The sequence below is a fragment of the Anabrus simplex genome, chromosome 2 (assembly GCF_040414725.1).
Source record: "Anabrus simplex isolate iqAnaSimp1 chromosome 2, ASM4041472v1, whole genome shotgun sequence".
NCBI lineage: Eukaryota > Metazoa > Arthropoda > Insecta > Orthoptera > Tettigoniidae > Anabrus > Anabrus simplex.
Genome location: NC_090266.1, coordinates 624,507,716 through 624,534,004, shown reverse-complemented (window position 1 = coordinate 624,534,004; position 26,289 = coordinate 624,507,716). Strand labels below are relative to the sequence as shown.

The window sequence follows — 26,289 nt, the reverse complement described above, 5'->3', positions numbered from 1 at the left end:
TTGTACTGGATACTGGCCGGACTTAAGCGAATGCAGCTACTGAGCTCAGTTTGATGCATTTTAAAGATATTTGTGTTAGTTTAACTGAGGTCAAATATTTTGTTTCTTATAATGCCATTGGTTACATGTAATGTTTTATATTAATGCTGATTAACTCTTAATTATCTGAAGTGAAGAAAATACATGAATTTTGTCATGTTTTGCCACATTTTGGTACATTGGGTTCCCGCATATTTTGACGTACAGGGATTTTACTGATAGGTCATTTGGAAAGTTGACAGGTATGCACTTAATTATGAATTATGATAATATCAGGATAAATCATTCATGCAAATAAAACAAAAATACAGGCTATGAACACTTCATCAACAGAACATTACAAACTTAAAATTAGAAGCATTATTTGGGTAGATCATTAATCAGATTCTTGAGCATGTTACGTAGTCAAAGGATAAACAGTTCAAACTTAATTATTTACAAGAAAGCATTGGAAATTTACAAAAGAACTGACAAGAAACAAATTGCAGCTTAGCTTACCTTACCAATTCTCTAACAGCAAAGTCACTTTGAATATGTTTGGAATATGTTAGCATATAACATAAGTCTACCTGGCAAATTACAGACTGTACACAAATACAGAATTTTAAAGTCATGTTCCATGTCACCGTCAGGACTAGAAAAATTATTTTTCACAAATCAGGGGACTAATTCCACAACAATTATGGTGAGTAAAATAAGATCTCACTATGGCTCTAAGACAAAAAGCTATTGGAGATGAAGAAACACATTCAAACCACCAGCAATACCATACAATTGAGCACTAGTATAATCGGTACACCTTGATATTCTTGTATCTTACTTTTCTGATAAGTTGCACATTTAGTTTCAATATCATGTGGCCACTCCTACAAATGTCGCATTGATTTCATCTCGGTCTTATGACAGCCTGGGTCTTGCTATCAGTATTGTCTGGTGGTTAGTGCTCATTCCTATCAATCCTCCCAAACCAATGCAATCGGTTGATGAGGGTGTGTGTGTGTGTGTGTGTGTGTGTGTGCGTGCGTGCGCATGTGCGTGTGTGTGTGTGTGTGGAGAGAAACATATATATTCTTCTCCCGTTGGTCTCTGAATGGAGCACCAAGTGTAACCCATCATCTCTGTTAGTTAGATGCAAAGTATTGTATTGCTGAGTTCCTGCAAGTTCATTTATTATTTTTTTTTTTTTAACCTTAGTGGTGTTAACATATATATGTCCTGCTCCTTCATAATATGCTCAGCTGATTTTAACTAGTCTGTCATCCCTTTTCTCTTGTATATATTGAAATTAGTAACACATGCTATCTTTATGGGACATAATATAATTTCCGCACAACTGAAATAGTGAAGACTGAATCACTTGTCAGTTGCATCTCATAGCTCTAAAGGAGACAAGTATCACGTAAGTGACATTTGGTGAGCTAATCTGAGCCTACCAAAGAATGCAGACATAGCCAAGAGCACACCATCATAAGGAACAAATCTCTGACATTAGACACAGTCAATGATTCATCAGAAGATGGAGAATAAGCTCATGTGTCTCAGAGAGGTCGGTCATCCGTGGACAACTAAACAAGCTGTCATACGATATTGCATGTTATCAAATATGGAGGTACGCACATAACATGGGGTCTTATAAATTGTTTTAAATAATTTCTCATAACTAGGGATTGGAAACATATAGCATTTGCAATAACTGCAAATGTTTGTTTTATGAGCTAAAATGAGGTTTTTCATAGTTGTAAGGTGGGGAGAAACAGTGTCACCAAAATTTAAAATGCAAAAAAGTGAATTTTTTATCAAAATGCACGTTTACCAAATACATGCGACTTTGTAGCTATTTCACTATAAATGCGCTATTTTATTTGTGAAAGTATGTTTATCAACAAAAAATGTCAATTAACAATTGCTTTATACAACAATCATATGGAGTTTTAAAATTATTACAGAGAAACTGTATCTACACGATGCGAGATGTTTTTTAATTATTTTTTTCCCTCATTTCCGTTTTTATTCAAATAATTTTACTATCAGTTATTACTGGGAAACAAGATGTGTTTCCTTATCCTTTCATTCCTGTTTTGACTTCACTGTCCGCAGAGTGAAAAGAATAAATCTGCATTCATTGTTGAGGTTATGGGGCACACGGATATAAATGCCACGAGAGGGTTCAGCAATATTGAAATGAAGGATTACATGCCACAGATACACTGACATTGTTTTGCAAATTTTGTAATCGTAGAGTTGCATGGGATGAGGACAGTATTTTAAAACATGTTAGGAATTGAAAACACATGATGAAGCAATGCGAAAATTCTACCACTGGCGCTTTTCCATCTCAATCTCAAACAAAACAGACTTCTATTATGGAGCGATGGAACAGCTGCAAATGCCACAAAATTTCCCAAGACCACTTCTCAAAAAGAACAGTTTAAGTGTTTGCAGAAGCAAATAACTCATTGGAATAGCTCAAAAACCAAGAGTTACAGAGTTTTTGAATGGAGATAATTTGAACAGTTAATTTTCTTGAAGATTTGAGTGGTATTGTGTTGTATCCTTAAATCATTAAATTTTAGAATATAAAAGAAAAGAAAATGCTACAAGTGTTTACTTTGATATTTTTTTAATAAATGCTAATTTTCAGAAAATACAAGCTAATTTTTCTAGTCCCTACTCATAAGTATTTAGATGTTTGGTGTACTAGGGTTCCTAAGGAAGTACTGTTTACATTCTATGACTTTCCTAGTTACTTTTAGATAGCTGGGATCAGATATCCCCACTGGACCATGGAGCACATTGTTCATTGTCCGTTTCACTTCTGCAAGGGTACGGGAACAAAATGTTGAGGCTAATAGTACCTATAAAATAAAAATATTAATTTTTCCTCATTTCTAGTGACAGCAAATATAAAGTACATGAAAAAATAAATTATACACTGTATCCTTAGGTGTAAAAAAAAAAAAAAGGGGGGGGAGTGTTAATTAAGCAATAGTAAAGGTTTCAATACTTACCTCATAATCAGAGTCTTGGAGTCCTATGCAGTAAGAGCGTGAAGCTCTACCCAGCACTGCTGTCATTGCATATATGTTAACTACTAAATCTGCTAGTCTACATAGCTCAATGTCATGATCTATGATGCTATTGCCATGTCGTGATATAAGAATTTCCAAAGCATACTGAAAGCGCTTTACACAGTACTCCAATTGTTTTGCTGCAAACTGAAACAAGAATAGTAAGCTCTGGTACAATGTACATAGAGGATACAGCAATTTATAACAATCATTCATATACACCATCTGATCAAAAGTATCCACACACATTTCTGTACATGTAAACTAGAGCATAAAAGTCACTACGACTGTTGCTGCTGCTGTAACAGGTAGCTGAGGGCCCAATGTTGATCACTGCTAGGATATACCAGTAGAATTGGTAAAGCAAGGGAACTTAGTGACTTAAAACATAAAATGATTATTGGTCACCACATCAGTAAACACTAGGTCAGGGCCATTCCAGGCCTTCTCAAATTGGACTGTCGGGGATGTGATTGTAAAATGGAAACAGGAAGATACAACACAACAATACAAACAATACAGGAACTGTCAAGCATTTAAGAAGGTGGTACGGCAAAAATTAATTACAGTTAAAACTTGGAATGCGAGTAACTTGGTCTATGAGTGTTTTGCAAGGTGAACAAACATTTAAAATAAATTGTAACTTAATAAGCGAGTGAGGTTTCACAATATGAATGTAACTTGCGCCGATAATTTCTCCTCTCGTCTGCTTCTCTGCCATTCTCCAGCAGATGTTCCAACGCCTGGAGGAAAGTCTCCCCTGCACAATTCCACCCGTGGTGGTATAGCCCTGATGGGCCTTAGCCTACGAAGCAACCGCTGCTCAGCCTGAAAACTTGCAGATTATGAGGTGACTCATAGTCAGTGTGACGAATCCTCTCAGCTGTTGTTCTTGGCTATTTAGATCGGGATCTCACCATTGATAACTCCTCCTCACTTGTAACAACATAGGCTGTGTGGACCTCAAACCAGCCCTCAGATCCACATATAAGTCCCTGACCTGGCCTGGAATAGATCCTGGGGCCTCCGGGTACGAGGCAGGCAAGCTACCCCTAGACCATGGGGCCGGCTAATGGCAACTACTGGCCAGTATATCAGAGGGACAATTAGAGGATAGTTTGGGTAGGTGTCGTATACTTCTGATCAAATAGTGCATATACATACTGGTATATATGTATACATAAATTAAATGTATTATTGTACTTATACTTTATTGAACAGTCAACCAAGCCAATGAGATAAGTAAGAAAGCAATGCTTAGAATGGAGCAAACCTTTACAATTCAGGCATAAATCTACATGTTTATTCCATTTATTCATATTACTGATGAGAATAATCCGTGTGTCCTAGCTTAAGGACAGAAATTTAAAAAATAAAATAAAAGTGGCATTAATTTGTGGTTTATTTGTAAAAAATTAATCCTAAATCATTATATACTCCAAAACCGAATACAGTAAAATATAAATTTGTTTCAAGAAATGCATCATAATCTTTACACACTGTTGGGTAGGCATCCCGCTGATCAAAATTGTCCTGTGATTTGCTTACCTTCTCCTGATATGTGTAATTTGCTAGTTTTGCATATGTGCTGTCGTAATGAATGTGCTGTCTGCTATTAGCTGTGTAGCAACGTGCTGAGCAAAATGCCCAGGGATAGTGTGTATACATTATATATATAAAACAATTAAATAAGTAATTGTACTTATACTTTATTCAGCAGTCAACTGAGCCTCTGAGATGAGCAAAAAAACAATGCTTAGAATTGAGCAAACCTTTACAATTCAGCGTAAATCTAGAGGGTCATACCATTCATTCATATTATTGTATATATGTGAATAATCCATGTGCCCTAGCTTTAGGAGAGAATTTAATAAAATAAAAATTATAGAGGAGAGGATACAAAAGATGGAAAGAGCGTACGGTATAACTAAGAATACTTACAACAAAAAGTGCTTATGAAGAAAACTTAAAATAAAGCACTACAACACAGTAGTGAACCCAGAATGCCTTTATGCCAGCGAATGTCTAGCACTGAACTACAAGCTTGATAAATTAGAAATATTAGAAAGAAGAATTATAAGGAAAATATTAGGTCCTCTAAGAATTGCAGTTTTGGAAATTAAGAAGTAACAATGAAATTTACCAGAACATAGAAAACATATCAGAAACAAATCTTCACATATTGTTGAGTAGGCAATATAATAATAATAATAATAATAATAATAATAATAATAATAATAATAATAATAATAATAATAATAATAATACGAAGGTTATGCCGAAAGTTTTTAGCAGCGCGTAAACCATAATTCTGAGGACAATGGGATTATATTCATTTGAAAAAGTGAAGTTTTTTTTACCTTGGAACATGCGCGTGCAACCCTTCCTAGCGGTAGTTCCTCCACAGCGAGGGAAGAAAGCACAGGCAGTGCTGAGTCAGACACGGTGCAAGATGGATGTTGCGCCGCGATTTTCGAGCAATGACTTTTTATGATTATAAAAAGAAATTAAGTGCCGAAGAATGACATTCTTCTTTGCTGCGCGTTTTCGGTGAGGCTGGCCCTTCTAGAGCCACAGTTGGAAATTGGTTTCGCGAGTTTTCAAGGGGTCAGCAGTCAATTGAACATGAACCTCGTCCCAGTCGCCCAGCAACAGCTGTGACTCAAGAAAACATTGATGCTGTGAGGGAAATGATCAAAGCAGATCCACATCTTACATTTTGTGACATTGAAGGGACCTTAAATATTGGGTCAAGAGCAGCGCAGACCATCGTTCACGATTATTTAGGCCTTACCAGGAGATGTGCCCGTTGGGTGCCACATTCCCTGACAGACAGCCAAAAGGAGGAGAGAGTGGACTGGTGTCATTTCATGCTAGAAAAATTCCATGGAGGGCAGTCCGAAGACACCTATAATATCGTCACAGGTGATGAAACATGGGTCTACCATTATGACCCTGAAAAGAAGAGACAGTCTTCTGTGTGGTGCTTTCCAGGGAGAAACCACCTACAAAAGTTTGACGAAGTCGGAGCTCCGGAAAGATGATGGTGGCAACATTTTTAAAATGAAAAATGGGGCATCTCACCTCTGTGACCTTGGACACACGTCGTACAGTCAATTCTGAATGGTATGTGAATGACTGTCTTCCCAAAGTCCTCGCCACTTGGAGGTCACAGCACCCAAAGTCCAAGAGCACCTTCTGCTGCATCACGACAATGCATCTGCACACAGGGCTGCCAGAACAATGGACTGTTTGGAAAGGGAAAAAGTGTCAGTGTTACCTCAAACCCCCCCTATTCACCTGACCTGGCCCCATGTGACTTCATTCTGTTCCCTAAGACCAAGGAAAAATATGTGGGCAGCAGTTTTCGTCAGATGAAGAGGCCATTGCAGAGCACGAGAGTGCACTAAGTGACATCCCGAAAGAAGCTTGGACTGAAACGTTTTCTAAGTGGTTTCAGAGAATGGAAAAATGTATACGTGCTCTTGGAGAGTATTTTGAAAAGTTGTAATTGTTGTTTTGCAAATAAAATTTTTTTCTCACACTTTGATAAAATCTTTCGGCATAACCCTCGTAATATTGTTTTTACATCCCACTAACCAAATTTTTTTTTGACAGTTTTTTCGAAGACGCCAAGATACTGGAATTTTATCTGTTGGGTAGGCAACCCACTGATCAAATTGTCCTGCGGTTTGCTTACCTTCTGATATTTGTAATATGCTAGTTTCACATGTGTTGTCGTAATCAATGTGCTGTCTGGTATTGATGTGTAGCAACGTGCTGAGCAAAATTACCAGGAATAGTGCCTATACATATATAGAATGGAACAAACCTTTACAATTCGGGCATAAATCTACATGGTCATTCCATTTATTCATATTACTATACATATATATGCGAATAATCCGTGTGCCCTAGCTTTAGAGAGAATTAAAAACAAATGAAAATAAAATAAAATTGGCATTAATTTCTGTTTAATTTATAAGAAATTAATCCTAAATCATTATGTACTCCAAAACCGAATACAGTAGAATATAAATTTGTTTTAAGAAATGCATCATAATCTTTACATGCTATTGGGCAGGCAACCCACTGATAAAAACTGTCCTGCAGTTTGCTTACCTTCTCCCGATATTTGTAGTCTGCTAGTTTCACTTATGTACTGTCATAATGAATAATGTCATAATGAATGTGCTGACATGCTGTGAAAATGCCCAGCGATTACTATTTGCTTCTTGAAGTTTAATTTTGTTTTTTCCCAGTCATGGGTACAACTTTCTCTGACATTTCCTTTCTTTCTGCTGCACGGTTTCCTATGTTCCCTGCATATTCAATAACCCTAAGCTTATCTACAGTCATCAACGAGCGATTACAAGAACCTGTAGCCATACTTAATACGGGGTTCACACTTCACTTCTAACATGCTACTGACGTCGCACAAATCGGACAACACCATAATATAACAGGATCCATTGTTTTAGGTGAAGCGGTGCCAATCTTGTTTCAAATAATGCACAGACCCAAGTTTTTTTTGTGTGCTAAATTCCAGAAAAAGTATGCCTAGCATATTTGCTTGTATACAGTTACCCTACCGAGCTCGATAGCTGCAGTCACTTAAGTGCGGCCTGTATCCAGTAATCGGGAGATAGTAGGTTCGAGCCCCACTGTCGGCAGCCCTGAAGATGGTTTTCCGTGGTTTCCCATATTCACACCAGGCAAATGCCGGGGCTGTACCTTAATTAAGGCCACGGCCGCTTCCTTCCAATTCCTAGGCCTTTCCTATCCCATCGTCGCTGTAAGACATATCTGTGTCGGTGAGACGTAAAGCCACTAGCAAAAAAAAATACAGTTACCCTACATGTACTGTACACGATGAGCCATTACATTATGATCACCTAAAAAATACTGTATAAATAATGCACAGTAGAGTTTTCCACCTATTCAATACTAAGTTGTATTTACAAGATTTACATTACATGGGACTAGGAAACAGGTAGAATGACTGTGGTAAAGGGAGGAGAGTTGCATGGCATAAGACACATGTGCTGAGTGTTCTTCGTTTTATCAAAGCTCTTTACCACATGTTTGGAGGGTAAAATGTGCACCATGAAACAGTAATGGCGCCCTCCTCCCATGCCCTCCCCAGTGATTAGGGAATAATGTGTATAGTACCCAGAAATCTGTTCTAGGATTAGTGGTGTCTGTGCAGGAGGTTGGGTAGCCAGTTATTTTACCATAATGTTAAAACAGACTAATGCCACCGACGCTGAACATCACTTATCTGGTCTTAATAATACCTCCAATGGATAACAATCAAGTTGACCACATAAAAAATACATTTACAGACAGACTGTGGACCCTTACCATTCCATGTATATGTACGCTAGGATTACAAATACAATAAAATTCACAGTTAACAATTACTCTTTTTTTGTTGTTACTTCTTTAATGCTGCACTAGCATATTAAAGGATTTCGACAGCAGAAGGATGGGAAAGGGCTAGGATTGGGAAAGAAGCAGCCATGGCATTAATTAAGATACAGCCCCAGCATTTGCCTGGTATGGAAGTGGAAAACCACGGAAAACCCTCTTCAGGGCTGCTGACGGTCAGCTTCTAACCCAAATGCAAGCTCACAACTGTACGACCCTAACCGCACAGACAACTCACTCAGTTTAACAATTACCATGTATTGGCAAGAAACCTGTAGTTGAAGCTACATGTAATTATAAATAAATGTACTGGTAATTATATAGTACATATTTTAGTAATGTTACCGTATTTACGCGAATAATCTCCGCACCCTAATTTTAGGAAGGCTCAATTGAGAAAAATGAAATGAACTAAAATTCAAGAGTAATATAGGCTCATATAACACCGTGAGGTCCATGTGGTCTTTTCGCAAATATGAACGTGTAAATTTACAGATATAGCTGCTTTACAAGTTATGATTCTCATTATAAAACCGTATTGGATTTCAGAATAAGAAGTTATTATATTAATAAAACCACCTTTCCAATACACAATAGTCCTTTATATTTAGGATAAAACCATTAATAGAAATTACAAGTAGGACATGTTTCGCTCAATCTTAGTGAGCATCATCAGCTGAAGATAACTTAATCCATGGTGGGTCAGGGCCCTGATCCCGGTATATATAACGAAAAAACGTCTAATATTGCATTGATAAAATACGAATTTTAACAATTTACAAATAATCAATAAGATTATGTTATGTCTATTAAAACAAATATTGATCTTTAAAATTGCTTAAAATGTAAGTGGAATGAATGACTTGAAAATATAATATGTAGTGATCAATTGTTCGTATAAAACAATGACCATAATAATCTTCGCTCAATGGCATTAGACTGTTTGTGATTAAAAACAGTCATTCAATGAAACATAACAATTTAAGCAGATGCGAAATAGACGATTTTATTAATTTATTGAAATTCGTACTTAACAATAACTATTTCACATTCAATAATAAAATATATAATCAAAAAGGACTAGCAATGGGTGACCCAATTCAATCAATCAATCAATCAATCAATCCATCAATCAATCAATCAATCCATCAATCAATCAATCAATCAATCAGTCACTACTGATCTGCATTTAGGGCAGTCGCCCAGGTGGCAGATTCCCTATCTGTTGTTTTCCTAGCCTTTTCTTAAATTATTGCAAATAAATTGGGAATTTATTGAACATCTCCCTTGGTAAGTTATTCCAGTCCCTAACTCACCTTCCTATAAACGAATATTTGCCCCAATTTGTCCTCTTGAATTCCAACTTTATCTTCATATTGTGATCTTTCCTAATTTTAAAGACACCATCCAAACTTATTCGTCTACTGATGTCCTCACACGCCATCTCTCCATTGACAGCTCAGAACATACCACTTAATCGAGCAGCTCGTCTCCTTTCTCCCAAGTTTTCCCAGCCCAAACTTTGCAATATTTTTTGTAACGCTACTCTTTTGTCAGAAATCACCCAGAACAAATCGGGCTGCTTTTCTTTGGATTTTTTCCAGTTCCTGAATCAAGTAATCCTGGTAAGGGTCCCATACACTGGAACCATACTCAAGTTGAGGTCTCACCAGAGACAAATATGCTCTATCCTTTACATCCTTACTACAACCCCTAAATACTCTCATAACCATGTGCAGAGATCTGTACCCTTTATTTACAATCATATTTATGTGATTACCCCAATGAAGATCTTTCCTTATATTAATACCTAGGTATTTACAATGATCCCCAAAGGGAACTTTCACTCCATCAACGCAGTAATTAAAACTGAGAGGACTTTTCCTATTTGTGAAACTCACAACCTGACTTTTATCCCTGTTTATCGTCATACCATTGCCTACGGCCCATCTCACAACATTATCGAGGTCATTTTGCAGTTGCTCACAATCTTGTAACTTATTTTTTACTCTATACAGAATAACATCATCTGTGAAAAGCCTTATCTCTGATTCCACTTCTTTACACATATCATTGATATATAAAAGAAAACATAAAGGTCCAATAATACTGCCTTGAGGAATTCCCCTCTTAATTTTTAAAGGACAGATAAAGCCTCACCTACTCTAATTCTCTGAGTTCTATTTTCTAGAAACAGAGCCACCCATTCAGTCACTCTTTTGTCAAGCCCAATTGCACTAATCTTTGCCAGTAATCTCCCATGACCTACCCTATCAAATGCCTTAGACAGGTCAAGCGCGATACAGTCCAATTGACCTCCTGAATCCAGGATATCTGCTATATCTTGCTGGAATCCTACAAGTTGGGCTTCAGTGGAATAACCTTTCCTAAACCCAAACTGCTTTCTATCAAACCATTTATTAATTTTGCAAACATGTCTTATATAATCGGAAAGAATGCTTTTCCAAAGCTTACACACAACGCATGTCAAACTGACTGGCCGGTAATTTTCAGCTTTATGTCTATCACCCTTTCCTTTATATACAGGGGCTACTACTGCAACTCTCCATTCATTTGGTAAAGTGCCTTCATGCAAACAAAAATCAAACAAATACTTCAGATATGGTACTATATCCCAACCCATTGTCTTTAGTATATCCCCCGAAATCTTATCAATTCCAGCTGCTTTTCTAGTTTTGAACTTTTGTATCTTACTGTAAATGTCATTGCTGTCATAGGTAAATTTTAATACTTCTTTAGTATTAGTCACCTCCTCTATCTGGACATTATCCTTGTAACCAACAATCTTTACATACTGCTGACTGAATACTTCTGCCTTTTGAAGATCCTCGCATACACACTCCCCTTGTTCATTAATTATTCCTGGAATGTCCTTCTTGGAACCTGTTTCTGCCTTAAAGTACCTATACAAACTCTTCCATTTTTCACTAAAATTAGTGTGGCCACCAATTATGCTTGCCATCATGTTATCCTTTGCTGACTTCTTTGCTAGATTCAATTTCCTAGTAAGGTCCTTCAATTTCTCCTTACTTCCACAGTTTTTTCTAACTCTATTTCTTTCCAACCTGCACCTCCTTCTTAGTCTCTTTATTTCCCTGTTATAATATCGTGGATCTTTACCATTCCTTACCACCTTTTTGTAGGTACAAACCTATTTTCACATTCCTCAACAATTGCTTTAAACCCATCCCAGAGTCTGTTTACATTTTTATTTACCGTTTTCCACCGATCATAGTTACTTATTAAAAACTCCCACTAACCGAGCTCGATAGCTGCAGTCGCTTAAGTGCGGCCAGTATCCAGTATTCGGGAGATAGTAGGTTCAAACCCCACTGTCGGCAGCCCTGAAGATGGTTTTCCGTGGTTTCCCATTTTCACACCAGGCAAACGCTGGGGCTGTACCTTAATTAAGGCCACGGCTGCTTCCTTCCTACTCCCAGCCCTTGCCTGTTCCATCGTCGCCATAAGACCTATCTCTGTCGGTGCGACGTAAATCAACTAGCAAAAAAAAAAAAAAAAAAAAACTCCCTCATGCCTGTTTTATCAGCCATATGGTACTGCCTAACAGTCCTAATTTTAATCTCTTCCTTTCTTTCACATTTATTTTTAATCACCACAAAAACAACTTCGTGATCACTAATACCATCTATTACTTCGGTTTCTCTATAGAGCTCATCGGGTTTTACCAGCACCACATCCAGAATATTCTTCCCTCTAGTTGGTTCCATCACTTTCTGAATCAGGTGCCCTTCCCATATTAACTTATTTGCCATTTGTTGGTCGTGCTTCCTGTCGTTCGCATTACCTTCCCAATTGACGTTTGGTAAATTGAGATCTCCCGCTACGATCACGTTCCTTTCCTTATCGTTTCCCACATAGCTGATTATCTTATCAAATAATTCTGAATCAGCATCTGCGCTACCCTTTCCCGGTCTGTACACTCCAAAGGCATCTAGTTGCCTATTATCTTTAGAAATGAGCCTTACCCCTAGAATTTCGTGTTTGTCGTCTTTAACTTTTTCGTAGCTTACAAATTCTTCTTACACGAGAATGAATACTCCCCCTCCTACCATTCCTATCCTATCTCTACGATACACCCTCCAGTTCCGTGAGAAAATTTCTGCATCCATTATATCATTTCTCAGCCATGATTCAACTCCTATTACAATATCTGGTAAGTATATATGTATTACATTACTTAATTCTATTCCTTTCTTCATCAATACTTCTACAGTTGAGCACTAACAGTTTTATGTCATCCCTACTTGATTTCCAGTTCCCTGTTCCCTAACACCGCTCCCTAGCACACCCTGTTTCCCTGAATGTACCTCCCTATAACCCTTCTAAACAAATTTACTAACATGTACCACTGCGGTTTAAGTGAAGGCCATCTGAGCACAGATCCCTATCTCCTACCTGCCTATTAGGATCTAGAAATTTCACTCCCAGTTTCCCACATACCCACTCCATAGTCTCATTTAAATCCCCAAACACCTTCCAGTCAGTATCCCTCCTACACAGTATTCCACTAATAACAATCTCCGCTTCCTTCAACTCACCCATGCTGCATTTACCAGATCCTATTTCCAACATTCTTGCCAACATCTTTATGGACGATATGGAAACCAAATTAATAATTAATAAAATTAACGTCGTAAAACCCTGGCTAAGATTTGTGGACGACACGTTCGCGAACATAGATAAACAACTGAATAATAGTGACAACATACTCAGGCTCCTTAACAACCTTAACCACAACATTCAGTTTACTAAAGAGGATGAGGTCAACAACTCCTTAAACTTTTTAGACTTAACATTGACTAGAGATAAAGATAAGTTAATTTACCAAATTTACAGGAAACCATCTGCCGCTCCTATAACAATAAAAAGTGAATCCTTGCACCCCCACTCCCATAAGCAGGCTACATTTTACAGCTTGGTTCACAGGGCCATGAACATTCCTCTTTCTAATGCTAATCAAGAAACAGAGCTACGTTTCATCAAAGAATTAGCCATGATGAATGGTTTTAAATCTGATATGATCACCAGAATCATAGGTAAAATTAGATCAAAGAGTACAACTACATTATTAGTTCCGAAAAAAAAAATAATGCTATTTTTACATTCACAATGTCACTAAACCCTTAAAAAAGTACAATATTAACATTGCATACCGGACCCGCAACACCAACCGTAATATTTTTTTTCAATTCCAACTCTGTTAATACAATTTACGACAGATTCTCAAACTCGGGAATATATAGACTCAGATGCACACAGTGCAATTTTCCTTATATAGGGCAAACTGGCCGTAGCTTTAGAATAAGGTATTTAGAACATTATAATGCCTTGAAACACAAAAAGCATTCCGCCATGAGTATTCATATGATGGACACGGGGCATAATTTCAGTACTATCAATCAAGATATGCAAATAGTCAAATACGTAAATAAAAGCAGTCTAATGACCTGGTATGAAAATGCTTACATTTCCTTGGACCAATACTTTAATAAAAATAGTAATTTAAATGACATCTCGGACATTAATAGCCCCATGAGCAAATCCCCAATCTAATTGCTAACTTTGGAATCAATGCTAAAAATTTCATGAAGATTTTCCATTATAAACATGCTTTCAATCTTCCTGTAGTAACAACAGCAACAGCAGCCACACCTACAACGCCTCCTAGCACTGCATCCCCTCCAATGGCCGACGACTCTCGTAACGTCCCGACTTCCTTCCCCTTCCCGCTATCTTCCCCGCCACTACAATCGCATTCATACAACACATGTAGCACCAAGTCAGTGACCATCAAACCTCCGTAACAACCAAGGGCAGACGTGCCAAGTCTCCCGATTTGAGCGGGAGACTCCCGATTTTTCATCGTTCCTCCCGATCTCCCGATCGCTGGGTACGATCTCCCGATTTTCAGAGCAATATCCGTAATTTTTGTATTATTTTAAACTCCCGCGGATTTCCTCGTTCTGTCGATATATGGCTGAGTATGGCTGGTCGATAATCGTTCTAATAATGATACCAGATGGCAGTACAGGGCACGGTGGCCAGTCATGTGCTGTTCTTTGGTCTATAATACAGTCATTCTCTTTGCAAGCGAGTCAAGTGAGTAACATTCTCTTTGGAGTAACCTAACCTCAGAAACATAGTCGTTCTACCCGGGGCAAGACCTGCAGAAGTGCTCGTGTTGTGCCTTAATATTTGTTTTGGCCAAAATGTCAAAAAAAGAAATATGATGCAGTGATTAAAATTGCTTATAGGGAAGAGTTTCCGTGTTTGAGTGAATCCAGGCAGTATCATATGGCTGATAAAACAGGCATGTGGGAGTTTTTAATAAGCAACTATGATCGGTGGAAAACGGTAAATAAAAATGTAAACAGACTCTGGGATGGGTTTAAAGCAATTGTTGAGGAATGTGAAAATAGGTTTGTACCTACAAAAAGGTGGTAAGGAATGGTAAAGATCCACTATATTATAACAGGGAAATAAAGAGACTAAGAAGGAGGTGCAGGTTGGAAAGAAATAGAGTTAGAAAAAGCTGTGGAAGTAAGGAGAAATTGAAGGACCTTACTAGGAAATTGAATCTAGCAAAGAAGTCAGCTAAGGATAACATGATGGCAAGCATAATTGGTGGCCACACTAATTTTAGTGAAAAATGGAAGAGTATGTATAGGTACTTTAAGGCAGAAACAGGTTCCAAGAAGGACATTCCAGGAATAATTAATGAATAAGGGGAGTGTGTATGCGAGGATCTTCAAAAGGCAGAAGTATTCAGTCAGCAGTATGTAAAGATTGTTGGTTACAAGGATAATGTCCAGACAGAAGAGGTGACTAATACTAAAGAAGTATTAAGATTTACCTATGACAGCAATGACATTTACAGTAAGATACAAAAGTTCAAAACTAGAAAAGCTGCTGGAATTGATAAGGTTTCGGGGGATGTACTAAAGACAATGGGTTGGGACATAGTACCATATCTGAAGTACTTGTTTGATTTTTGTTTGCATGAAGGAACTTTACCAAATGAATGGAGAGTTGCAGTAGTAGCCCCTGTATATAAAGGAAAGGGTGATAGACATAAAGCTGAAAATTACAGGCCAGTCAGTTTGACATGCGTTGTGTGTAAGCTTTGGAAAAGCATTCTTTCTGATTATATAAGACATGTTTGCAAAATTAATAAATGGTTTGATAGAAGGCAGTTTGGGTTTAGGAAAGGTTATTCCACTGAAGCCCAACTTGTAGGATTCCAGCAAGATATAGCAGATATCCTGGATTCAGGAGGTCAGTTGGACTGTATTGCGATTGACCTGTCTAAGGCATTTGATATGGTAGAACATGGGAAACTACTGGCCAAAATGAGTGCAATTGGACTTGACAAAAGAGTGACTGAATGGGTGGCTCTGTTTCTAGAAAACAGAACTCAGAGAATTAGAGTAGGTGAAGCTTTATCTGTCCCTGTTAAAAGTAAGAGGGGAATTTCTCAGGGCAGTATTATTGGACCTTTATGTTTTCTTATATATATCAATGATATGTGTAAAGAAGTGGAATCAGAGATAAGGCTTTTTGCAGATGATGTTATTCTGTACAGAGTAATAAATAAGTTACAAGATTGTGAGCAACTGCAAAATGACCTCGATAATGTTGTGGGATGGACAGTAGGCAATGGTATGATGATAAATGGGGATAAAAGTCAGGTTGTGAGTTTCACAAATAGGAAAAGTCCTCTCAGTTTTAATTACTGCATTGATGGGGTGAAAGTTCCCTTTGGGGATCATTGTAAATACCTAGGTATAAAGATAAGGAAAGATCTTCATTGGGGTAATCACATAAATATGATTGTAAATAAAAGGTACAGATCTCTGCACATGGTTATGAGAATATTTAGGGGTTGTAATAAAGATGTAAAGGATAGAGCATATTTGTCTCTGGTGAGACCTCAACTTGAGTATGGTTCCAGTGTATGGGACCCTTACCAGGATTACTTGATTCAGGAACTGGAAAAAAATCCAAAGAAAAGCAGCTCGATTTGTTCTGGGCGTTTTCCGACAAAAGAGTAGCGTTACAAAAATGTTGCAAAGTTTGGGTTGGGAGGACTCGGTAGAAAGGAGACGAGCTGCTCGACTAAGTGGTATGTTCTGAGCTGTCAGTGGAGAGATGGCGTGTGAGGACATCAGTAGACGAATAAGTTTGGATGGTGTCTTTAAAAATAGGAAAGATCACAATATGAAGATAAAGTTGGAATTCAAGAGGACAAATTGGGGCAAATATTTGTTTATAGGAAGGGGAGTTAGGGATTGGAATAACTTACCAATGGAGATGTTCAATAAATTTCCAATTTCTTTGCAATCATTTAAGAAAAGGCTAGGAAAACAACAGATAGGGAATCTGCCACCTGGGCGACTGCCCTAAATGCAGATCAGTAGTGATTGATGGATTGAAAGGGACCAACGTTCACATTCTGCACTATATGTTGTCCCCTTCAAAAGTGGTAATATTTTATTAGAAAGAAAATGATTTATTTCATCAGTGTGTTGGGACATTATTTTAATCGGCAAGAGGGTGAGATTCCGTATTTCGTGCCAGTACGAGCTAGTCACTTCGCGAACCGGTTTTCCCGACCTACAGAGAGCACGAGGGAGCAGGCTGGAATTCCTGTTATGTGGCCTTCAGACACATGTGTGCGTACCACGTGACACGGCGAGCAGGCAGATCTCAATCGATCAATAAATGGAAAGTCAAGTGACGTAAAACTGGAGCAGCCAATAAAAGTGACAATCTTCACTGGAATTCAATAAATCCACCAATTAGAGGTAATTACGAGACACACCTATGTCTTACGACAGGAAATTAATGGTAATTCCAGAGGAAAATTTGGTAGAGGGTTTTATACTTCTGAACGCTAAATTTGAGCATTACTCTGACTGCAGCAACCGAAGAGACTGGACGTCGTTTGCTTCATCGGAAGACTTTACATTGGAGAAGGCATCGAGGACTATATAAACAGCAATTCAGACACTCGAAAAATTTCACTACGATTAATTTAGGGCTGTTCTAAGATAAGTGTCTTCAGCCAGATTATAAAGCATCGAGAGTGAATCCTGGGCTATTTCTAAGACTCTTTGTTAGTTTCAGCTTTCTACAAGAACTTGGAAGAAGAAAGGTCCTGAGTTCGAGTTTACGGCAAGATGGTTATCCAGCTCCACGAAGAATACTGCAAGTTCCTGTACATCGTCAACGCCTCCATGAGTCACTAAACATGTAAGGCATCGGACATGGGCGAGACTTCGTTCGATGGAAGGTGATGTGACCACGTGCTAGGTCATCAGCCACAATCCAGTTCACACCAGTCACATGAGTATTCTTTAAGAATTCAATTGCTTTCTATCTTTGTAAATATCTGTAAACGTAGCCTTACTTATTCCTTTGGATTTCTATTAGTTTTGCAGTAGTTTGATTTTTCATTCTTCTTTCTTTGGTGAGAGGTAGTTAGAACCCTTGGAATGAGTGTGTGTTTGCTCTATTAGTTAGAAATGAATGTGAGTCATCGAGAGAGACCTTAACTGTCCTAAGAATTTAGAAGACAGGAGAGATAAAAATTAAATGAACCCCGCGTTAATTTTGATTAGTTTTGAAATAATTTGAAAGTTATTTAAAACAAATTAGGACAGTGTTCTAGTGTTTTTCTTCGTGTAGAATTTCATTCTATGATTGTACGACATGTTTATGGGTTCGAATTTATTTAGAGTCATCCGAATAACTTCACACGACAACTTTGCGAATGAGATTATTATTATTATTATATTCCTGACCGTGCATAATGAGTAAAAATAATTAAAGCTAATTACGGGCTAAAATGATTTAATAAGGTCATGAGTTTAATGTTAGTTATTTTTGGAAAGTATTATCGTGTGCTCACTTTATGTAAAGTAAGCCTGGAACATGGCAAATTCTCCGGACGGAGTATCGACGAATTATAGGTATATTTCTGCGCTATGAATTTGAGTATGACTTGCAGATGGGCATTATATTTTGAGTAATGATTTATGCACCCATTACAGTCAATTTTGGGAAGAGATGTGTCACTGGACATGATTTCTTCGAGCTTCAGTGCAGAATAATTGAGAGCCACGACATTATGATGAATAAAAATAAATGCCGCAACTCATGTACCGTAAGCGCGTATTCTATTATTTTGCCCTGTGTTATAATTATTCTATTCGCTAAATTAGGATGATTTCTGTTTAAAATACTCCTTGAACATCGTTGTATAGTTAATTTCTTTGTATAAGTGATAACCTTAATTCTATCACACTCTGAATTGATACCTGGGATGTGTGTGATAGTGTCATCTGGAGAATGATTTCCCTAATTCGCAGTAAAATCCTAAAATTAATAATAATGGGTTAGTGTTCGTGTAAATAATGTTATAATAACGCCGTGTACCCCTGTGTGAATGTGTGATGTGAGATTTGATCCTATTCTGTGTTTTTTGGAATATTTCATGTACGATTTTGTGAAGGTAATTTTCATTATGTGCGTCAAAGTTTTGACCGACTTGTATTATTTCGCGTGTCCGTAATTGGATCAATTTTGAATCTTTAGAAGATTTTATCGTAATTTAAGGTTGATTAGGGCCTAATTTACTAACTCAAAGTGAATAAGAGAAGGCAACGTCCGTGGACTGATGTCACAAGATTTAATTGTTAGATGTTGTACAGTCACTTTCTGCATAAAATTGAGCAAAAGTTAAGGTGATATAAGTTCAAGTAAAAGTTATTAGAAGAAGTTTATTCAATCAATAATTATATAAACGAAGTAATTGTTGAAAGGAAAGTCTAGGGAAGACTTGCTAATCATAAATTAATGAATTAAATAATTTTCAATAATTTAAATAAGGAGGAGAAAATAGTCATTTTCTTGGAAAATAATTGAAACCCAGGAGGGAAGATTTTAATTTTAATAATTGGATTATCATCATAAGAGAAGGATATTAGATATTATTTTGTTTTCCAATCAATTTTTCAGTAAGTTAATGGTTTCTATATTTATTATTGCAGAAAAGAACAATCATTGAAAATTTATTTGAGCGAGATCCCTCACGAATGAAAGCACGAGGAGAAGATGTTTTTCAAGAATCCAACCCAGATTTTGTTAATTTAATTGTTTTCTTTAAAAGAGTGTTAGTTTAATAAATGTGTAAACCTAATTTAGTCTCCTTTCATTTGTCGCTAGTCCTTCATCTATCCCTGCCTTTAAAATTTTCTGCGCAGCCGATAGCGAACGGTCCACCACTGAGACCCTCGCTCTCCGGCGAGCTGAGCCCGGCATAAAGGGGGCAATGTAGGTTTGATTTTGCAGTTGCACATGGCGGGAAATGAATATACTCAAGCACATGCAAACGAAAAAACATGAGAGTGTTCAGTGTGTAGAAAGAAACCAGAAACTGAACTTTTCATGTAAAAACCAAGATGTAAATCCTGTGATGAATGCCGAGGCATTATTTATGTCATTTATAGTAGAAAATAACCTGCCTGTAAATTGCGCCGATCACGCGCGACCTTTGTTTCGCAAAATGTTTCCTGATTCGGAAATCGCTAAACGATATGGGTGTGCTAGAATGATAACAGCAGCTATCATTACAGAAATGTGCATGGAAGAAGGGGCGAAAATTGTATCACATTTGCAGGTGAATGCATTTTCTGTTGTTACTGATGGTAGCAATAAAAGTGACTTAAAGATATAGGCCTATCCCATTGTTGTAACATTTTTTAAGCCTGAACTCAATGAAATTCAGAGTTGTCTACTCTCTGTGCCTAATTTAGAAGGGGATGCTACTGGAGCCAACATTGCCAATCTTTTGCTCTCAACTTTTCGGGAATTCTGCATTCCATTAAAAAACTGCCTAGCTCTTGGTGCCGATAATGCTCCAGTAATGGTAGGATTAAAGAATGGTGTGGCAGGATGTTTGAAGCAGGAAAATAGTAACAATCATCGTAGTCTGCTCTGGTCACCTAATTAATCTTGCTGCCGAGAAGGGTGCGGCATGCTTGCCCGTAAATGTAGATGAAAGTATAATTGATATATTTAATTATCTGGAAAGGTGTGCAAAGAGGAAAGAAAAGTTCAGAGAATTTCAGACTTTACACAACACAGAGATCAGGAAAATTCTGAAGCATGTGCCTACTCAATGGTTATCACTAAGAAGGTGTTTAGATATGATTTTGCTGCAGCGGGACCCTTTGGTTACTTTATTCAGGAGCGATGTTTGTTTGCAATTTGCTTTACGTCGCACCGACACAGATAAGTCTTATGACGACAATGGGATAGGAAGGGGCTAGGAGTGCGAAGGAAGCGTCCGTGGCCTATCTGCCGATTACTGGATACTGGCGGCACTTAAGTGACTGCAGCTATCGAGCTCGGTAGGAACGAAATTGTGAGTAAGGATTCGCAGATGGGAAATATGAAGACTTACAAAGTTCCAAAGCACAGTTTAAGTGCAGGTATGTCTTGTTCGTCTGAAAAGGTGAAAGATTGTCATAACATTTCACCACATTCCTCAGTTAAAAGGAAAACTCAGTCATCAGTTTCACTAAAAGAAATGAAACTTCTGATGTCACTAAGAGCCATGCATTGTCACGTGAAGAACGACTGTTCATGTTCCTTTCATCAAATATACATAAATCTTTGTGCCTTTTTCTCTCAAGTTTTATAGATATCTGTGATAATCCAAACGTAGCTCTTCAGTCAAGTAAGTCGCACATCCACCTGCTGAGGTCCGTTTTGGAGGAACCATTGAAGAATGTGATGGCAAGGTTTGTGAAACTATGTTATTAAAAGCTCCTCCTCTCTCCTTGATGCAGATTATCATACTCCAGCACATCAAAAGGATGATTGTGATCTGATGATAGGGAACTAGTGAAACGGAACATTTAGATAAAGAAACTGATATTCTACACTCCCAGTTCTGCAACTTTTAGCTCGAAGAAACAGACCTGACAAAAGGAAGAAGTGATATTCAATGGGCATTGGTAGGTCAGATGAAATCAGCGGATGGCGTACTTAAATATGACAGACTCTCTAAGGCAATGCTTGCTATTTTATCAATTCCACATAGCAATGCAGATTGTGAGAGAAATTTTAACAGAGTCACAAAGACAAAAACACAGTTCAGATCCTTTCTGTCTGAACAAACTTTGGAGAAACTTTTAACCTTGAAATCTGTCAGCAAGACAAGTGCTTTGAGCAAAAATTTAGTTCCGAGTTTCTGAAGAGGGCTAAGTCAGCTACGGGTGTGTTGAACAATTATTTGTGATGTGATCTCCATGTTGAAGGATGAGAAGTCACATGTTCCTACAGTTCAGGTATGTCCAGTACTTAGTATTCACATATAAATGATGAAAAATATATATGTAGGCCAAATAGAATTGTTAATGTATTGAATTATTATGAATTAGTACATGTTCTGCCATCAGTGATGTGTTGTAATACGTCGCGTTTCGCTGCCAAATTTCTCCTGATTTTTTAGTTTTAAAAGTTGGAATGTCTGCAAGGGACTAATCTCCCCTCAATTAACACACAGGTAAGCACCTTCAATTATTTCCTTACAGTAGTACAGCTTTTAAATTCCAGCAACTGACACACATACTGTTCTTCCTTTCTCTTCTTTTTACAGGATACGCCCGATTTATGTTTTTTCACCTACGAGATCAGTAGTTCTCCATTTGAAGCCCAATATTAACACACTAATACATAAACAATGTTTGAAACACAACGCGAGGGAGTCCCATAAGGTTATTTACGCCGATCCAGGCGACATTTTATTCATCAGCAGTTCATTTTTCAACCAATATATGTGATTTTAGCATTCCTCATCCTGTTTATTTTATGAAGCAACATCATAGTTCATTACAAGAGCTCACCCTTATGTGACTAACTGTTTTTAATCACAAACAGTCTAATGCCACTGAGCGAAGATTATTATGGTCATTGTTTTATACGAACAATTAATCACTACATATTATATTTTCAAGTCATTCATTCCACTTACATTTTAAGCAATTTTAAAGATCAATATTTGTTTTAATAGACATAACATAATCTTGTTGATTATTTTTAAATTGTTAAAATTTGTATTTTATCAATGCAATATTAGATGTTTTTTCGTTATATATACCGGGATCAGGGCCCTGACCCACCATGGATTAAGTTATCTTCAGCTGATGATGCTCACTAAGATTGAGCGAAACATGTCCTACTTGTAATTTCTATTAATGGTTTTATCCTAAATATAAAGGACTATTGTGTATTGGAAAGGTGGTTTTATTAATATAATAACTTCTTATTAAAGCTGCTTTGCCTGAACATATTTGAGATTATGAAAATACATTATCACTGCTAGAAAATATATCTGCCATGAAAATTAGCAAGTAGGCCCAGGTATTTCATTAGTCTGAACTTGCAATAGGCTCGATTCCCTGTAGATTGAAAGATTTGTTGTCTCTTGCATCACTAGAAACTTCTCTTAAATTACTTACAAATTCGTCACACTCCACATCTAAAATGCTTTTCACATGCGGTCTTTTTGTTTACGCGGATATTAACACGACCGATTGTGGATAATTCCTTTTGTGCAATGTAAACACTTGAAACAGACACACTGGCGAACTCAGATGTTAGATTTGCGATACAGTAAAACCTCGTTAATTCAAAGTCGTTGGGATGCAAAAATCGGACTTCGAATTACGTGATTTCAAATTAACCGCCAACTCATACTTCAGAAATGCCAACCCTTGCCACGTCACAAAATATTCTAAGATCTGTTACTGCATGCAATTAACACTGATTCACAGTTTAAACCTTTCAAATGCCATGGAAAAGAACTATTTCCAAAATGTATCCAACAAGGTGCATTTACAGTATTCAAATAATGCACTTGGATAAATCGCTGACAAACATAACCTCATGCAATGAAAGAAAAAATACACAATACAAAGACTAGGATAAATTATGCTGGCTCCCCTGTGCAAGTGCCTTTTTTTTAATTACTGTACTGATTACTTTTAGAAGCCTTGTACTCGCACAGAAAATACCCGACACCTTTAAAACATCGTGGGTTATCCAACTTTCCTATGACAAGGGGAGGAAGTCTTTCACTTCTGTCTGTCTTGCAACACAGCACAGTGACCCCATCACCTTTTAAAAAGTCCATTTGGGCTAGACATAAAAAACAATGCAGTTTCATTGGCATTACAATATTGTTGTTGCGTATGAATTGATTATAATTATGAGCCACACTTTTTCGTCAACTGTTGGTGATACGGTGGAGTTCCTTAAAACAATGAATACAAAAGAATTACGATTTCACTCGAACTTAGCAACTATGAAACACACTGTCCACACACCGAAGTGAGTGAAAGTGCAGAAAGTTACCCCTGCACGTTCCGTAAGTCGCATTCTGTCATGACATGGAGAAGTTTTGAATTTAAATTACTCTGTAAAATACTATTTCTTTTAAATATAAAGGCAGTTTTAAATTAAAGGTCTGAATTGTTTTCTGTTTAAACATGACATATGGGGGCAGTTTTCTTCTATCTATGGTTAAACAAAGAATAACTGTACACCCAATACCGAAAACTAGGTGAACCAGGAGAATGTTGCCAACCTTGCCGCAAATAAAACCCGCACCGCAATGCCGTGCCTCAAATTTTTCAAACAATATGTGGGGATTGTTCGTGTAAATATGGTATTACTAATCAGTTATATTTCAGCTGATTACTGCTCAACAGTGCTGCTAAACCAAGGCAGTAAAGGCATAGTCAGTTCACCTGGAAAGACGTGTGTTTGATTTTTCAGCAGGAATTAACAAATAATTAGAAATGAGATTTTCACTTCTGGAGAGGCACACGGCCCTGAGGTTCACTCAGCCTACACTAAAACTGAGTACCAGGTTAATTCCTGGGGCCAAAGGTAGCTGTGCAATAGTGATGGGATATTCAATTCATTTTACTGAATCGATTCATTTGATTCTGTTCACGATACAGAATCAATACAATGATCCGATTCATGGCACATTAGAGTCACCATTCCTATTCCATCTATTACATCTGTTTAGTGTCTACTGATAAGACAACAGCAACAACATTCAAAGCTTGCTGCTGCCATGGTCTTCTTTCTAAGAACTGCTTTCCTACTCGTCATCTAGCTTTCAGATTCACGTTTCTCCTGGCAGCCACCTCTTCACATCAAATTTTGATGATAGAAAGCCTTTTCCCCCACAGCAGTGGCGGTTTCTGGTATAGCGCAATGGAGCAATGCACCTCCAGTCTATATCAAATTGTACTCAGCTACTTAATTTTCACAATTCCCTTGTCATTTTCAAAGCTCGTGCTAAGCCCATCTGTCCGTAATATACTCGTACTGGTTTTCAATTCATGTGAGCTGCGCATAGTCTGTGGCTGGATACTCATCTGAAATGAACCCCCATACAAGGCGACATCTCCGTCCGTACCTAGGCGAAGGGAGCAGTGATATGAGGGGGGAAGTCTGTCAGCATTAAGGCAAAATCTGGATATCGCAGAAAAGAATATCCATACTTTACGCATGCGCAGTATGCCACTCTCTCAAGTCTGTCGCAACTCGTGTTGTTGGGGTAAGAAAACTGTAATAGCACGTGCCTTCCATCTGTTGCCCTCACAGGAATTTAACCAGGCAGCAGAGAATAGTGCACATAATTAGCGCTAGGGTTGAACAGCATCATTACTACCAAAAGTCATATTAAATTGCCAAATTCCAATTGATACCTTGTCCCAAATATATCAATACTTACTAAACATTTATTCATTTGCCTTCTTTGGATTAATTACTTTTTGGAGCAAAACTTAGCTTACAAATCATTGAAGCAAAGAGTAGCAGGAAGGTAATACCAATGAAAACGCTAATTGACCAGCTCACACTAGTTCTTAAAATTAAGTTACAACACTGTGAAAAGTGCAAACATTAATTCCTATAGTTTCCTCGTGATTTTCAAGTGTGAAACTAGTGTTTGTAAACGTTTGTACACGTTTGTACGTAGTAATTATCATAATTTGTAATATTATTGTACGCTGTGCAAATGTGCGAGTGTTTTTCTGCACCGTTGAGCCATTCTGAAACTTAATTTTTAGGATATAAAGAAGTTACAATCTTTTGTCCATGTGCGTGTGTGTATTTTTGTGCGTTGTAGTTGCGTCCACAATCTTTGTGCCCCGGAAAGGTAAGGAGCTACATAATGAATTTGAACAGTGTCCAGATACTTAAGAAGGCAAACTTTTCTTGTCTCTCTCTTGAGCGAAAACTTGAGATTCTAAATGCCGGGCGTCCAATGCCTGATCTTGATATAACGAGGCAGACTAAAAGTAAAAGTAAAAGTAAAGAAATCGTGCGTAAATTCAAAATGGATATATACAAAAGAACCGAGTGGATCTGTGGGTGCAAAGTTACTAACAGGTTGTCTTGTTTTCCGTGTTTATGCTTCATGAGTGATGAAAGCGAAGGGACTTGGATCAAAGTCGGAGTGGTAGATTTAGGACATTTGTCTCAAAAAATAAAGAAACACGGAAGTTCTAAATCTCATATGCTTGCCCAGTTATAATTCGATCTTCTGGGAAGACACGATATCCGGCAGCAACTTGATTGTGCTTATAGGCAGTCTGTGGAAAGACACAACGATCAAGTATGG

The 26,289-nt window shown here is 37.6% G+C and overlaps 1 protein-coding gene across 2 annotated transcripts in view; it reads right to left on the bottom strand.

Moving 5' to 3' along the window:
* Nucleotides 1-303: 303 nt before the first annotated feature.
* Nucleotides 304-26,289, bottom strand: part of LOC136864274 (complex I assembly factor ACAD9, mitochondrial) — a 161,092-nt gene continuing 135,106 nt past the window's right edge. Inside the window, exons 8-9 of one of the 2 annotated variants that reach the window (XM_067141048.2) lie at nucleotides 3,048-3,254; nucleotides 304-2,894 (exon numbers count right to left, since the gene is read on the bottom strand). In XM_067141048.2, the coding sequence (XP_066997149.2) occupies nucleotides 2,721-2,894; nucleotides 3,048-3,254 (381 nt within the window). In that variant the 3' untranslated portion in view covers nucleotides 304-2,720. The remainder of the gene's footprint in view (nucleotides 2,895-3,047; nucleotides 3,255-26,289) is intronic. The other variant, XM_067141047.2, reaches the window with a different exon arrangement.